This window comes from Crocodylus porosus, unplaced genomic scaffold, assembly GCF_001723895.1.
Source record: "Crocodylus porosus isolate Cpor-Errol unplaced genomic scaffold, CroPor_comp1, whole genome shotgun sequence".
Classification (NCBI taxonomy): Eukaryota; Metazoa; Chordata; order Crocodylia; family Crocodylidae; genus Crocodylus; species Crocodylus porosus.
The window spans coordinates 23,302,062-23,319,461 of NW_017728917.1; the positions used below are offsets into that span (position 1 = coordinate 23,302,062).

A 17,400-nucleotide genomic window follows, 5' to 3' on the forward strand; every position below is an offset into this window, starting at 1 on the left:
TCTGTCTCTGCTCTGACCCTATTTGCAAATATACCTTTTGTGCTGCTAATAATGTGTGCCTGAGAAATTTTTATTCGCGAGCCTCCAAAAGAAACGAACCGCAATTTTCGCATCACCATTGTCCATCCTGGACTGGCGTCACGACCGTGTGTTACAGTTTACGTCCTGTTCGTTTTATCCCAGTTTATGAGCTGTTGACCAGCCCTGGGACTAGGTCTTCGGACTGAACCCCGTGGGCCAAAAGACCCCCTCTGTTGTATTCGCGCTATACAACTGTAACTGAAGACATCAATACCTACGCCTTCAAAGCGTAAGTCAGTAAATCTACTTTATTTGCAACCGTTACGCCTTCGTGCCTCAGACTCCATCGCACCAAACTCCCACCTGTCCGTGCCAATAGCCACCACCCGCCCGTACCACCGTGACCGTGACACCAAGCTTGGCTTGCCCGCTCTGCCAGGTTATCTGCGACACCATCCTCTCTTCTTCCTCCTCTTCTACTTCCTCTTCAATCTCTTCCAAGAAATACTTCATTCTCTTCTTGTCTATTTCCTTCTTCTAGTATAGCTCTTCATAAAATCTTCTTGTCACCTTCAACACCTCCTCCTGCTTTTCCACCTGGGCACCAACATCTTCTTCCTGCGCTGCTTTAAATTCTCCTTTTCCCACCCTCACTCTGGCCAAAAACTATCATGACCACTCTTCATTTTCTCCTACGCAGGATGTTGTGCTAAGAACATTTTCCCTCGTCTTTCTTTTAAATCAAGTTTCTAACTCTTGTCTGTTTTAGCTTTTCTTGTACCTGTCTTCCTTCTGCAGCTTCATTTAGCAGCTCTTGCATCTTTCTTTGCAGCTCTCTTAGCCCTTTAATTCTTTTCCCTGTGCATCTTCAGCCTTCCTTCCTAAATAATTCTCCTGACTTTCTTCAGTGTCATCCACCATTCTCTGATACTCCCATAATATTTCTTCAGTGTTCACCACCACTCATACTATCTAGCATGTGTTTGATATCTCTTCACCTTGTAAATAACTGCACATTTAACTGCCCCAGTCCTTTGCTTCTCATGGGACTCTTATCAAGACTCAGTTCTACCTTTAGCATCCAGTGATCACTAAAAGCCACAGGATAGGGCTGTTTGAAACATCACTGTTTTGTTTCAGCGCCCACTTTGCCATTTCTAAGGGACAGTGTTTTGTTTCATCATTTCATTTTGAAGCACCATCCCATTTCATTTCATCAAAACTGTGTTGCTGTTTTGACATTTTGCCCATAGGCTATAAGGGGAATCATGAAAATGCCTAAAACATTGTCATTCTTGCCTGATTCTGATGCAAATTCAGGGATGGTAGCCCCTTCTGAGGGCATGAAGCCTGCCAAGTTTCAAGGAGATAGGCAGAGCACAGTGCTGGCTCTGCACACCTCCCGACATCAGGCTGAGCTCCATGGGGCTGGTGAAGCTGATCGGAACACAGACTGGTGGCAGGAAGCAAGCATAGCTGGTGCTGTGCTCTGATTGGCTCTGCCAGCCCCACAGAGCTTAGCCTGGAGGTGGGAGGTGGGGAGAGCCAGGGCTGTGCTCCCCAACCGACTGAGCTACATGGGCTGCGGAGCCACTTGGAGTGCAGCACCTGCCTCCCACCACTGGCTGCTTTGAAAATTTTCAAAACATTTCGAGTGCCCTCATTTTGTTTTGAAGCTGTTTCAATGCTTTTTGTTTTGTTTTGATTTCATTGTTTCGAGCTTGAAACACATCATAACAGCTTCAAAACATAACACTTAGCAAAATTTTGCACAGCCCTAACGTATGGCTTATTTCTTCCCTATTTTTTTTATACAAACACTAAGTCTCTTTCACTCAATTGTTTCTTTCCACAGGGGTCTGTTCTAGTGAAAACTTTCTCCACTGTCCACATATCTCTTGGGCTAAGGACAGACATTCAAAAAACCTGAGCCTGAATTGATTCAAACTTTGCAGGTTAGTCTAACCTGGCTAAGCTAAATCAGTTTTGTAACTGGACAGACATCCCCGAAATGCAGGCACATGCCTGCAGTAGCTCAGGCTAGAAGCCAGAGGGCACTAGAACAGCCCTCTCTCCCTTCCACAGCATGGAGCTGAGGCGGCATGACCAGGCTCCAGCAGGATGCTGTGATTAACTCAGCAGGGAATTGATAACAGTGTTTATCTCCCAATTAAGAAAATAACAGAGGGACATTACAAGCTACTTGTTGATTCAGCCTGTTGATTCCACCTGTTGATTCAGCATAGACCATAGCGAGCATGTAATCTGCTAGCTAATACACAGACACCTCCTCACCAAGACAGAGGGAAGGGTGGAATTTCCGCTTAGCAGGGAGTGGTGAAGGGGAAGGGGGAAGCAGCCGACAGTCTCTGGTGCTCCAGTGAGGGAGCAGAAAGGAGAGGGCCAACCCTGCTGTGGAGCAGAAAGCCCAGCCCAGCCCAAAGATCATGCCAGGATGCTGGGAGTGTCTGGTTTATCTTAAACCAACAAGGGGTCCGGGACAAACATTGCATAAACTGGTTTGAGCCAAATCGGTTAAGTCTGATACTACATTTAACCAGCTTTATCTCAGACTGACTCAGCCATTCTCAAACTGGTTTATGTGCACTGAGCACCTGTTTTGTTGCAGGTTTAAACCAGTTTCTGATCACTGAAATTGGTTTATGTGTAATCTCTGTCCCTAGCCTTACTAACTCTTCTTTTACTATATTTGTTTACAGTCTGGATGAGCTTTCAAAAGTTCCACTTCCTCCTTCCCCTGTTGTGCAACCACTTGGATTACACAATTGATATCTCTTGCTATCATGTGACATCTCTGCAACACATCAGGGGTCCAGGGGGCCTGTGATGCCCCCTGGTGGCTCCACGGCCATGCCTTGCACCACCCCTAGGGTGCTCTCCCTGTCTTTCCTGCCAAATGTTGATGGCTAATAAAGAGGGAGGCTGCCCCCTGGATCTTTCATAGTTTCATAGTTTCTAGGGTCGGAAGAGATCTGAGCAGATCTCCATGGCAGGAAAGAGTACTGGGGTCAAACGACCCCAGCAAGGTGTTCATCTAGCCTCCTCTTAAAAACCCCCAGGGTAGGAGCCTGCACCACTTCTCTTGGAAGTTGGTTCCAGACCCTAGCCGCCCTGACCGTGAAGTAGCGCCTCCTGATATCTAACCTAAACCTACCCTCTGCCAGCTTGTGACCGTTATTCCTGGTCACTCCTGGCAGTGCTCGGGGGAACAGTGACTCCCCCAATCCCTGCTGATCCCCCCTGACTAGTTTATAACAGGCCACAAGATCCCCCCTCAGCCTTCTCTTTTGGAGGCTGAACAGGATCAGGTCCTGTAGCCTCTCCTCATAGGGTCTGCCCTGCTGTCCTCTGATCTTTGCTAGACTTTGCTCTCACTGGTCTTAGGCCCCTGGCTGAGCCTCTGTAATCTCAGGCCCCTGGCTGGGCCTTTATGTTCTCAGGCCCCCTGGCTGGGCCTTTACGTTCTCAGGCCCCCTGGCTGGGCCTCTATAGTCTACTGTGCCCAGCTGGTCACCCAAAGCCTTATAGGCTGATTTCGTGGCTCTGTAACCTCTCCTTTCCCATGCCTCATGCCTCATGGGTGTTACCAGTACAATGTTGCTTTGTTGGGGCCTCAGTCTCCTTGGCTTCTGCCCTTTCAATGTAGATAGACTTAGCAGCCTAGGCCCACTCTATAGGACATGGCTTCAAGGCACTAGCTTCCCTTGTCTGTTTGCAAGTTACTGAGCCTCTGGTTTCTGTATACTGGGCCCCTGGCCCTTCTGTGTGTGTGCCTTTGCTGACACTGGGCCCCTGGTCCCTCTGTTTATGCACTCTCACTGGTGCTGGGCCCCTGGCCCCTTTGTGGCTCACTTAGCTGTCAAGCCTTACGCCTGCCCCTGGCAGGACTCAAGGCGATTAAATGCCCCTTTGGACACCAATGGGGCCTCCACCTTCCCTACAGCCTCTTCCACAAACCACTGGTGAACATAACATAAATACAAGCCTCTGAGCTAAAATAATATGCAGCATCCTTCTGCCCCTTTAATAATATAAGCCTCTGCTTAACCCAGTATCCCAGCTTCCCTGAGCAAGAGCTCCTTCTCTGGTGGCAACCAGGGAGAGACTGCCCCTGGTAGCTCCCCTGGTGCTGCCTGCATCTGGTCATCTGACCAAATTACCAAATTAGCCGGTTGCCCTGACAACCTGCAGCTGCAACACACTGCCTGCCTGCAGAGCTCCCTTTCTAGGCTGCTTCGCTCTACAAGTAACAGACAGCCTGGGGCTCTCTAATACAGTCTCCCTCCAACCACATAAACTGCTAGCTTTCTAAGGAGCACATTCCTTCCCTCTCTTTCTCTAGTGGTGCATATAAGTTGAAAATTTCTAATTCTGTTCTCCCAACTGATAGTATCTTTCATTGCAATCTGCCTGCTGATTACTGTCCTTCTACCTGCTTTCCTCTCAGCTCTGGATTCTTGAATAATATTGCTACCCCTGCTACTTTGTCCTTATTTGTCTCTGACCACCCTATCTGCACATTATAATCCCTCTCCTCTGGCATACCACATTCTTGTAGGCAAATTATGTTCACCCTTACAAGGATTGACACTGGTTCAATCTGTTCCCATCTGTTCCTTAAGATACTCCTGATGTTAAGTGAAACTATTGTCAATGCTATTTATGCTTGTTTTAAAATGAATGTGCCTGTCCCTTTAAGGTTCACCCATGCATACTTTGAGCTGAGTGCCCCTGTCCCTTTAAGGCTCATCTGTGCCACTGCTCGTCCCAGTCCCTCATTTGTATTCCTGTAGCCTTTGCAAGCTGCTAGATCACTTTCACATTTAGCCAGGTTTCTGCCTCTCACCTCCCTACCATTTCGAGGCTTCTGACCTCCATTCCAGGCTGGAGCCCAGAGGTGTTAGTGGCAGGAAACTGCTTTCCAGGTTTTCTTCTCCATCACCTCCCTCATTATCAGGTTTCCTCTTCCTACTCCTTTTCATGCGTGTTTTATTTCTTTTCCCAGACTGTCTCTCTTGTTCTTTCTTTTGCTCCAGCTCCACTTCTGTTGTCTGCAGGGTGTCTTCTCACTTTCCTACCCCCTGTCCATGTCTGAGCTGTTTGCTGTTCCCACCTTCACTTCCATTCTGCTCCCATCTCCTCCTGTGCTGCCTCAATCACTGATTTTTTTCTCCCTTCCTTCTCTGTTTAACCCTCCTGAAGAGTTTCTTCCCCATTTCTACCTCAGTGTATAACCCCTTCTCTCCTCAGCTCTTCTCTGGGTTTTGCTGTTCCTCAGAGGGTCTGATTATATTTACAAAAGCCTTGGGGCACCTACGATACAAGCGTCCCTCTCCCTTACAAACAGTGCATTTTAGGAACTCCTGGCACTTTGTTGCTCTATGTCCTGTCCCTTCACCTCTGTAGCACATTGTAAGGGCATAGTGTGCAGACAGATGCCCTACCTTTCCTCATTTGCTGCACCATTTTGATTGCCTGTAGTATATTATAAAACCCCACTGTCCTCCAATCTGGATCACTGATGGGAAGTGCAGCTCCCCATCTGGACTTCACTCATCTGCTTGTAACACTATTTATGCCCTCCAAGAACCTATCCAGATACCACATTAGTCTCTTACTTTCTCTACCAACATTACCCTTTGCACATACTTTTCCATCCATCTTTCTGTCTTCTGCCTCTAGTAAATCCATGTATATTCAAACTATAATCAATCTATTTATGACTTTTTCTCTGCTATGAACTTTATTTTTTAAAATTCCTCCCTCCCACATTCCTCTGCATATTTCTTCCAAAAGTTCTCATACCCTTCTCCATCCCAGTAAGTCAATTCCCAAGTCTTTTAGTTTAAGAAAGGTATCAGGCTGGTGAGATGCTCTGCTTGCACCTGCAAAATCTCAAACAGTACCTTTTCCAGGAAAAAAATCCTGTCTGCCTCCCATTGCCAGTTAAAGTTTCTTTGAGACAATCCATTTCATAACCTAGACTAATCACTTTTAGGGACGCTGCGACATGAAGCAGCAAGGTGACTGGGACCACAAATCAGTGCCAAGCAATTAGCAAATATTGACTTTTCCATTATTTTTCCTAAGCAGAATAAGTCTCTTCAGAAAACTATTACTGATCTTCTTACATATGCAAATGAAATCTTACTTCTGCATTTTAACAGATGACATGCCTTTTACTATGTACTTGTAGGCCAGATCCAGATGTGCAGGCATGTGTGGTTTGTGGCGCCAAAAACCTTTGTGACACCACAAACTGCACATCTTGCATTTCAAACTGTATCCCATGCTGCTAATTTTCAACACCAAGGCGAAATTTGCTACAGGGATAAAACCCTGATGAAAAAAAGTGGCACAAAGCATGCCAAAGTGCTGTGTGCTGCTGTGTGCTGGGACAAATGCGGAGATGGGGGAGCAGGCAGCCCAGGCTGGATGCTCTCCTGTCTCCGTGTGCCTCAGTGTGAGGACTCTGTTGTGGAGACATTGCACTGAGGCACATGGAGCCCCCATCTCAAGGTACACCATGACCCAGCTAGCCATGGAGCAGCTGGCTGGGGCGCAATGTGCCTTGAGATGGGGGAGCAGGCAGCCTTGGCTGGCTGCCCCACTGTCTCCACAAGCCTTAACGCAAGGGCTCCATTGCAGAGCCCCCATACCAAGTCATGTGAAACCCCTCTCTCAAGGCACCCTGTGCCCCAGCCAACCAGGGAGCTGGGGCGCAGGGTACCACAGCGCAGGGCCTCCACAGCACACAGAGATGGGGGAGCAAGGAGCCTAGGGCTTCCTGCTCCCCCATCTTGAGGCACACTATGCCCCAGCCAGCTGCTCCACAAACAAAAGTGCTAGATAAGAGGCTGGATAATGTCTGACCTAGGATGTGATGATTAGAGTGTTATGCAGGTCAGTCTCACAGACCCATATTCAAATACCCAATTGGCTGTGCTGGGTGCAGTGGGCCTCAAGACAGGGCTCCTGGGTTGCCTTCCCCGCCCCATCTGTATGTGCCACTCCCCAGCTGAATGGGGTGGCTCAGGGCACATCAGGGTGCCTCAGTGTTCAGGGGCACAGGATAGCTCTGCACTGAGGTGCCCTGTGCCAGATAGCTCTGCACTGAGGTGCCCTGTGCCCCAGCCTGCAGCACATGAAGCAGTGAGACAATGTGTTCTGCTGCACATACCATGAACAAATCTGTGCTGCTGCAAACACATGGCCTTGCTCATGTGGACACAGCTGCAAAAACACAGAAGTGATTAACTTTTTATGGATAAAATTACATAAAGGATTGAGTAAGGTCTTTGAAGAGGGAAATAGGTTTTTAGATGCTGTTACAGTCATTATTGTATATTCTCAAAATAAAAGCTCTTCACCAGCAAGAAATGGCATAGATTTTTGTCAGTTTTTAGCACATGAAATGACACTAATTAACATAACTTTTCCAAGAATGTGTGTAGAAGAACACGAAAAACAGTAAGAAAGCCATCCAATTTTCCATTCTTTCTCATTCCCTAATTACTTATGGATGAGGTTGAGTTCACATTAAGAAAAGGAAAAATGTGCAGTAAACAAATGAAATGTAACAAGTAAAATACATTTGACTAAAATATACAAGCCAAAATGTAGTTATATTAAGTCCTATTTCATAACTGTTGAAGCCCCATATCTCACTTTCACATTAATCAATCATGGGTGATGTTTTATTCTTTCCTGGTCATCTAAGTGTCCAGATTTGGTCACTTACATTGTTGTCTAAGTGCCAAAATTGACATTTATCCACAGACTGGAATTCTATTCTTGGGTGTTTACCAAAAATGTGTGAACCACTACATACATATGTACCTAGGTTGAACATACGCACTAGCAACAAAGTGAGAGAGAAAGCACTTTTCTCTTTTCTCCAGTAGATCAGTGGCTACTGTACTTATGTAGGAAGCCAAAAGCCCTGGGTTCTGGGCATTTGAATATGGGTCTGTCTGACCTCCCTGCATATAACACACTAATCATCACACCATAGGTCAGCCATTATCCAGTCACTTATCCAGCACCACTTTTGAAGCTGATGTCCTGGGTAGCCATAAGAGGGGTATATCTAGAAGATATGTGGAGCCAGAAGGAAAAAAGCTAGCCAGAGGGTGTGTGGTTCTTTACGGTAGCTGTGGACCCAGAAGGGGCAGAGGGTGTGGATTCTAGCTGGGGCTCTGGCTCCCAATGAAACAGAAGCTTTCCTCCTTTATGGCCCTCTATTAATTTATTTTCAGTGATTATGTGGTAGTGGTTCAGCTTCAAAAGGAGCACTGGAGAAAGGGCTGAATAATGCCTGACCTGTCTCATAACAGTTGGAGTACTATCCAGGCTCAAAGCCCCTCTGGGGAAGAGCGGTTTGGACACCAGGACCTCTAGCTTCCTAGGTAAAAGCCCTAACCACTGAGATACTAGGGAGAAAAGGAAAATACACTTTTTTTGGTTTCCTTTTTGGTTCCTAGTTCCAGCAGTCTTGGGTTTCGACTAACTGGATTTCTTGATGTGTTACACTGCACATACCCAATTATTCAGTCTTCTCTATTCACAGGAACAGAACACCCACAGATTTTTTGCACTTAGATGACCAAAAACACCATGTAGACCACCATGTAGATGGTTAGATGACCAGGAAAGAAAAAGAATGCCACCCTGCATACTTAAATAGTACTTAAAGTTGTGATGTTAAAGTTTAGCAAGTCCATAAAGCCATGGAGATATCAAAATACAGAATGTGGGAAAAATAAAATTATTAATCTTTGAAAGGGCCCCCCCCCCCCGCCATCTGCCTCTGGCATGCCAACAACTTACAGGTTAAGGTTGTGGGTTTTTGGCACTCTGTCCAAAAAACATTGCCAACCTCTGTGCTATCTCTATCCCTAAACAATGCCATTTACATTTTTGTTTTTTGTGGCGTTTTTTTGTCATTAGAAAAACATCCAGCAACCAAAATAATGTCTAAACTATTGGACAGATCTTTAGGTATTTTTGCATTAATCATGGATAAGGAAAATTGGATTTTTCATCAAAGAGCATCTACTATACTTACCTTCCTGTCCGGCCAATTATACTTTGCAAATATTGTATCGTATGTGTCCACAGCTCCATCAGTAATCAGCATTATGGCCTGGCTGCAAATGCTTCCTTGTCCTGTGTGATTGAACTGTGAACAGAAACAAACAAATTTAAATACCAGGTATTTCTGTCAGGTAAATATGTAGATTTGATGGAGAAGTTTGACTGTGCCCAATCAGACAGGTAAAAGATAATTCCACTTTTTCTATCTTTTATCATACATGGTATGCACCTATCATATTGTGATTTGTTAGCTGTATAATAGAAAAGACATAGCTATTATTTAACTCCTGAGAGGATTCTAAGATAAATTAGAAGATATATATTTATTAATATAGCATTTCCCCACAGATAAACTGTACATGAAGCCCAGATGTGATCTACTCCTCCTCTTGCACAGGTGAGTTGTATTGTGGAATACTGTGGGGGTGGGGAGCGAGGGTTGTTTTAAAATATATTTCAGATAAGGCCAGGCTACATAGAAATAATAAGGAATACTAAAATGAAGTACTGTGATCCACATCTAGATTACATATGGGCTTTACATGTAGCTTTTTCATTTATGTATCTATCTATCCATACTACATGTCCATATCGATATCCATGTATCTCTATCAACAGGTATCTATAAATTGATAAATGCATACATACACATGCACACACACCACAGTAGATAATCAGCTATTCAAGAGAAGAGTACTTTCCATAAGAAGTCTTTGTATTACACATTTTACTGTGGAAGAATTTAGTATGTATTTATGCATATCTTCAAATTTATCAAGCTGTTCTACCATTCTCACTGGATAAATAATAAATAAGTGATGTATCTACTATTGTACAAACACAGAGAATAGTGCCACAAGTGCCTCACAAACATCAATCAGGGTATCCACTGGAATGTGTGAGAAAGTATCAATAGTCCCATTTTACAAATGAGAAAATGGCACAAACAAATAAGAACTCAGTTGCCCAAGATCACAGATTAAGTTAGTAGTTGAGCCAAGGGCTGAAATCAGATAATTCAAGTCTATGTCTGGTGCTTTAACTAAAGAGTCAGCCTTCCTGTCCAAAAAACCCTTACTACATCATGCTAAAGGGATGTTCTAAACTTGTCCACATATCCTTTTTATTTATCTAGGAAAACTTACTACAAAGAAATCAAAGTAAACAAATAATTCCTTAAATGCTCTGAACACAGAAGAAAAAAACTCCAGAAACCAATAACTTGCAATCACGAATGCTTGCTCCATTATCTAGACTGGTGCTCTGACCCAACTGTGAGACTACCCTTTTTCCCTCTCCCCACTATTCAGAAGTCTCATTCTGGTCCCAGTCTGGTGTGGACAAAGATCCCTTCACCCTCCTCTCACCTCCCTTACCGTGCTGAGCAGGGCCAGGATCTGGTGGATTCCTGACTGGCTCTAGGTTCTCTCACCTGTCCTAAGGCATAGTCTGATAGTATTGCTTGGAGCTATAGCCAATCTAAATCTGGCTCTCTATAAAAGCCTGCCTCCCTTTCACTCCTTTGAAACTGCTCTTGCCAAGATCTCTAATGACCCTTGTCCTACAAAAGAGCTCCAAGCCACTACTTTATCCTCATTTCTTTCAGCTGTCAGCTACATGTGACAGTCAGTAAAGTTCTTATTAAAATCTCTTGGCTTCCATGATCCTACCTTCTCTTGATTCTTCTCCTAGTTCTTTAATAATGGTTCAGCCTACCTTTTAGAGGACTCTCCTTATACTCTCTCTGGGCTTTTTGTGGGATTCATCAGCACTCCATTATTATTTCTCTTTTCTTCTCCCTCTGTAGCAGGGGTGGGCAAAATGGCAGATCCAATCAATGGCTGGACTTCATTTCCCAGTAGCCCTGCTCACATGGCTGGGGCCAGTTTACATTGAGACCCCAGCAGCAGCTGCACTGTGAAAGCAGGAGGCCAGAGTTTCCATGGAGGCAGGCTGGGATTTTGCAGTAATGACAGCATGGTCCAGAGCCAGGGCAGAACCATGATCTGCAGCCTGCATGCTCTGGGCAGGGACATGCAGGCAGCACCCGGCTTCTTGCAGCGGTGACAGCATGGTCCGAAGCTGGGGCAGAGCCGTGATCCGCTGCCTGCATGCCCCTGCCCAGGGTCTGCAGATCGCAGCTCTGCCCTGGCTCTGGACCACACTGTCACCACTGCGAGATCCCAGCCTAGCTCTGTAGCAGATCCCTGCCCTGCCAGAAGGGATAACACTATGGGGGGGCTTGGGAGGGAGCTATAGCCACCCCAAAATTCCCCATAGTCCCCTGTAGCATCCCCCTCCCAGCAACCATGTTACCACCACCACTGCTGCTGCCCACCCGGCACAGGTGGTGGAAGTTGAGCCTGCCCCACTCCTGCCCACAGCACAGCCCCCTCTCAGCACCCCCACCAGGAAGAGGCTGGCACCACTACTGCCTGCCAGTGCTGCTGGAGCTGTTCTCCATGGAAAACCCATCGCCCTGTTATTACAGTGTGGCTGCTGCTGGGGTCTCCATGGAAACCGACCCCAGCCACATGGGCAGGGGCTGCTGGGAAATAGAGTCCACTGCCTGCCAGATCTGGCCCATGGGTCAGACTTTGTCCACCCGTGTTCAATAGCACCCTCTTGGTTTTGTCATCCATCCCCACAAATTAAATTGCCATCACCATGCTGGCAATTCACCAATCTAGCTTTCTACTACAGACCTATCTTCTTGCGTCCAAACTAAATTGTTGACCAGTATTTTTGACATTTCCATAGAGATATTTGCAGAGTTTTTAATCTTTTTCAGCCTTCCTTGCTATCTCCTTTCAGAGCAACACCAAGGTCCTATCAGTCACTCAACCTCATGACCTGGACATCATCTTAAACTTAGACCTGACTTTCAGTCTTCACATCCAAGCTGTATCTACATTTTGCAAAATCTTTTTGACCTCTGCATTAACAGCCCTTCCGCTTAATTCAGGTAAAGTTTACCATCTAGACTCTCATCATCTCATATCTTGATTATTCCAATATCCTTCTTCTGTCCTTGACAAGTGCCCTGATCATATCTATTTCAGAATAAAGCTGTAAAGATCATTTGGCCATGTTACTCTTCTCTTTACAGCCCTCCTCTAGCTCTCTCTTTCTGTCCCATTAAGTATACGCTATTTGTCTTCATTTTGAAGGCCTAGTGATGCCAGCTTCAATTGCCCACTTGTTTACTTTTTGTAGAGTTATACTTCGACTTCGGTAGCCCACTCATGCTATAAAGAAGCTCCCCATAACTATCCTCCAAACTACATCATATGCTCTTTCAAAACACTCCTCATAAATCTCCGCCTTCTCAACTGCTACACAAAATTTCATAATGGTTAGGTCACTGATGTAGTGAGACCACTACCTATCATTCTGACAAACATTCTCTTTTTGTGTGCTTGTACTTTCCTGTTTGGTTGTATCCATCTGTTATCTCTTGTCTTATACTCAGATTTTGACCTTTCTGGGGTAAGGACTTGTAAGTGGCTCACTTACCCTACCGCCTTAGGAGTCCGCTCTAGTTTCAGATTCTCAGACCAATTTATTCTACACAAAGCAATCTTGCTTCCACAATGAACACAAGAAACAAATTCCAAAACCCATTGTCTTCTATCAGAAATTGACAGAGACAGTTTTAGTTTTGGCCTTCTCCCAGCCCTAGCAGCTTCTCTTCTCCTCCTCCATTACTCCCTACTGGGGTTCTTAAGCCTCTTTGTGGTTCCACCTTCACTAGCAGTTTATCATGTCCATCTGGCCCCCAGCCTCCCAGCCAGTCATATATCATCTGCCAGCTGTCTCCAGCTGGATTCCAAGCCTGTGATAGCCACACACATTCTTACAGGTCTGTTTTTTGCTGTCTTTATACTGCATAGCAGAGTAGGGTCCTTAATAAAGATTAACAACTACTTCTACAGTTGCTGACATTCAAAAACATTAAAATCTGTGATTTGCTGGAAGACTGTCCTCCTTGTACTGAGGGGCCACCACTGCCACCAACATCAGTTCAAGTGGACAGAGGCCACTGTAACAGTTGTTACACAGAATTTTGGGGGGCAATTACTGGAGGACAACCACAGGTATCACCTTCTACAGAAGTTCATGATGTAACACATTTGGTTTGGTATATCTAAGCAAAATATATGCCTGAAAAGCAGATACTCCCTGCCCAAGTTAAAGGAAGTTCACTTTCTACACAGCTTGTAGATAGATGATATCATATAAAATATGTAATCTGTGGATGGTTCTCATTGGCACTTTATTCTGTTTCTCAAATTGAATTTAAATGTGAGTACAGGTTTAATTCTCTATTTATTTTGAATCTTATTTACTCTTTAATGAACCTCCAAGATCCTATTCCATACACCCAAGGGAAAAGGTACTTATCGTCTTCAGCAAGCTGACACTGAATGCTCTGTGTAATCCTGAGGTCAGGCTATTTGTGTTGAAGCCACAGAACAGCTGTACTTTCTCTTTCTATCCAATGCCTCCAGAAGTGTGCACTGTAAGCAGATTTGGAAGTGAAATGATGGTGCTTGAGTTACTGAAAAAATGGGCTGTCCCCATTTAGGAACCTCTACAGTTACTTCAAGGGGCTTTGCATCAGTTCTTAGGTCACCAGGAAATAAAATTCTGAGTCTTTCCAACATCACTACAAATGGCTGTGGCATCCTGTGGTTCCTATCCTTGTATAGCTGTAATTCCTAAATTTTAGGCCTCTCTATTCCAGTCCTGTTTATCAGTGAGAGGGGCAAGATTTTTTTCATTAGAATGACTGCAGAGTTATCATTATCCCTGTATCCAGTCAGCTACTTGGACAAAGATTCTGCACATTGACCATTATCTTTTAATTATCTGAGCTAAATTAGATAGGAAGAGGAAAAATATTTTGAAAGAATGGCAACTGGCAGAGCTGGGATATCTTCACATATTTATTTTAACACATTACTTTACTCCATTGCATCCACATTATTCTACATAGTTATCTGTTGAGTATTTTGAAGAATTTGATTGAATTCAACTGCTTTGATGAGCAATATCTTCTCACATTTGTCTAGAACTTTATTTATTGAATAGCAAAAGTGATGAAAGTGTTTTCCATAATAATAACAATGACAAGGGACTTCTGATGAACTACAATTAACTCAGTGATTCATCAGTTCGAAGTGAAAATGTCAATGCACCCTGACATTTAGAGCATTTGGTTGTGATTAACAGTCTTTGAAATGTCACAGAATTTTATTTAATTGGCAATGAATTTTTTTTTAAAGGTAATCACTGCAGAGATCGCATTCATCCCCAAAAGAGATAATTGCAGTTGTCACATGATATAGTAGGTGCTAACTACTGTACCAAGCACTTCTGTATTCTTGCAACAACTAATGAACACTGCATAAATCAAGGGTCGGAAAAAACTTGCAAGTGGATTTTAATGTGCTTTTCAAAGACATTATTATCAACAACTTCAAGTCTTAACAATCTAGGCAAATAATGAAACTGAAATGCAGGTAATTGCAAGACAAAATTAACTGAGTTTAATTAGTGTAACCTCTGAACCAGTCTAAAACCCAGAATCTCAATAGACTGTTTATAAGAGAAATAAGGCGGCTTTTATGTATGTCTAAGACACCTTTAGCTATCATGTACTGTAATTCATGACACTAGATATTTGGCATTTAAAAATCAGATACTGTAGATGAAGTAGACAAAAATTAAAGGTATTCTTTTAAGGAAGATAATCCAGTATTCAACTGGATTAAGCTGTTTAAAAAGAAAATTATAAATATATGCAAGTAAGATAAATATTTTAAAATTATAAATAATAAAATCAGATTAGCCTAAATTCATTAAATTATTATTAACTTTGCCTTTATAAAAGAAATGGAGGCAGACGTTACTTCTTCTTGGTGTGGTCTGATGTATGTAACATGGTTCATGACTGCCTTTGCAAATGAAAGATGCTCACTCATCATGACTATAATTCAACAGAACATGATTTCACTTTATTCTCACACCTAGGTTTTTAAACTGCATTCATCACTGTGATGTCATGGTGCCTTACATGTTGGGATTTTTTTTAAATCCCTAAGATTGCAGCTTATCCCAACCACATTGTGGCAGAGCACTGATGGTACCTGCCACTTTAAGGTTAGTCAGAAAGCCTGGCAGATGAGGCGGGCCCTCATTAGAGCAGCCTGGTACTTGAGAGGTGGGCAAGTGATGCCAATAAAAAGCCTTATATTACTGCCAGGCAGGAAGCTGGCTAAAGGTGCCAGGGCTGGGTTCAGGCCCGAGCTCAGGCTGAGGGCTGCAGTCTAGGAGTTACATCACAGGAACTGAAGGAGTTACAGCACGCAGTTTGAGGACTATAGCTCCTGGGACAAGTGAAGGAAGGGGTAAGAACTCCTGGGGATGAAGGAGGTTCCAAGAGACCACTAGGGGGTCCTTAGCCTGACTGGGATGGAGAGAGTGGGGTCATGTGACCAGGACCCCAGAGAGCACCCTGTGGACATGGAGAGAGTGATGCCTGGCCAGCCGGCTACCAGATGAATTGGAATAGGCCTATGGAGATTGGAAGCTGAATACACGAGCAGAACAGTACCAGGCAAAAGGGGTACCAGTAGAGTGCTGAGGGTGAAGAACATACGGGACTTTAGGCCCTGGAATTGGTGTAAGGGTACATGGCTCTGAGAGTAAGACCCAGGTGAGTGAGAGGGTAGGCGGACAGGGTGGCAACGTAGCAGCTTGACTGGCCCAGGCTGAGGCCAGGGCCTCAGGGCCAAGGAAGGGCCAAAGGGCAAAGGTGCCCACTGTGAGGAGTGGGCCAATGCCATAGAAGGCCTGGCACCCTGACTGGATGGAAAGAGAGGTTAGGCCTAGACAAGTGATGGTCCCTCAAGTGGGGGACCACTGGTGAGAGGCGAAGTGGGTGAGTAGAGCCACCTGAAAATCTGGATGCAAGAGACTGGGCATATGGCTGAATGGGGGCCATAGTGAGCCCAATGGAGAACTAGGGCCCAGAGAAGAGAAGTGTCCCAGATGGGAGGAGATGTACCCCAATGGAAAGCTCTAGAATAGGGCAGGGTAGTCTGCCACCAGTTCTGGGTAAGACCTGAAAACTAGACCCTGCTGGGGTTGGTTGGTGTGGTTGGACTGCTGGTAGTGTGGTAGCCCCCCAAAAATGCCACACTTGTGTCTCCCCAGTGAAAAGTGAAGATGGAGTGCCGGAAAGTCTCAGCCCCCGCTGCCTTGTGGGTGACCTCATGGAGGCGAAAAGCTAGAGCACACCCTGACAGAAAAGAGCTATGGAGCCAAGGCCCACAGCGTGGGGCCTGAGGGGCAAAAGGCCCAGGGAGGGCCAAGGTCCACTGAGGTGGGCCTGATGCCTAAAGAGCATGAGTGTGTGGTCCAGTGAAGGGTCAGAGTGTGGCCCAGTGAGGGGCCAAGGCCAAGGGACATGGTGTATAAGGCATGGGACATGGTGTAGGGCTGGTTGAGAGTGGTGTTTGGCCCAAAGCACCAGGGCCGCAAATGGGGCAGCCTCCTGCAATTACATTTATTCATTTTACATCAAAGGCATGGCAGGAGGGAACAGGGAAGACTGCCATAAATAGCAGGGAAGGCAATCTCTTTGGGTGCCTGGGTACCCCTCCCTGTGACACGCATGCAAGGAAGGTGGGAAAAGCCCTCAAGTTCAGGTTAGGACAGTAGGATCTTTTGTGAAGGTCACAGAATCATAGAAGTAGGGTCAGAAAGGACCTTATAGATCTTCAAGTCCGACCCCCTGCCTGGCAGGAGAAAAAACTGGGCTCAAATGATCCCAGCTAGGTAGGCGTCAAGCCTCCTCTCAAAGACCCCCAGGGTAGGAGCCAGCACCACTTCCCCTGGAAGTTGGTTCCAGATCCTAGCCGCCCTAACTGTGAAGTAGTTCTTATGGATGTCTAATCTAAACCTACTCTCCAACAACTTGTGGCCGTTATTCCTTGTTATGCCAGGGGGCACCAGGGGAAACAACATCTCTCCCAAACCCTTCTGGTCCCCCCCAGTGAGTTTATAGACTGTCACCAGGTCCCCCATCAGCCTTCTCTTGTGAAGGCTAAACAGGTTTAGGTCCCACAGTCTCTCATTGTAGGGTCTGCCCTGCTGTCCCCAGATCATTCGGGTGGCCCTCCTCTGGACCCTCTCAATGTTGTCCAAATCCTTCCTGAAGTGGGGTGCACAGAACTGGACACAGTACTCCAGCTG

The 17,400-nt window shown here is 45.3% G+C and overlaps 1 protein-coding gene across 1 annotated transcript in view; it reads right to left on the reverse strand.

The window, feature by feature from the left end:
* CACNA2D3 (calcium voltage-gated channel auxiliary subunit alpha2delta 3) overlaps positions 1-17,400 on the reverse strand; it is a gene marked incomplete at its 5' end in the record, with an annotated part of 852,337 nt that overhangs the window by 381,737 nt on the left and 453,200 nt on the right. The window contains one exon of the mRNA XM_019537014.1: positions 9,110-9,223. Within this exon, the coding sequence (XP_019392559.1) occupies positions 9,110-9,223 (114 nt within the window). The remainder of the gene's footprint in view (positions 1-9,109; positions 9,224-17,400) is intronic.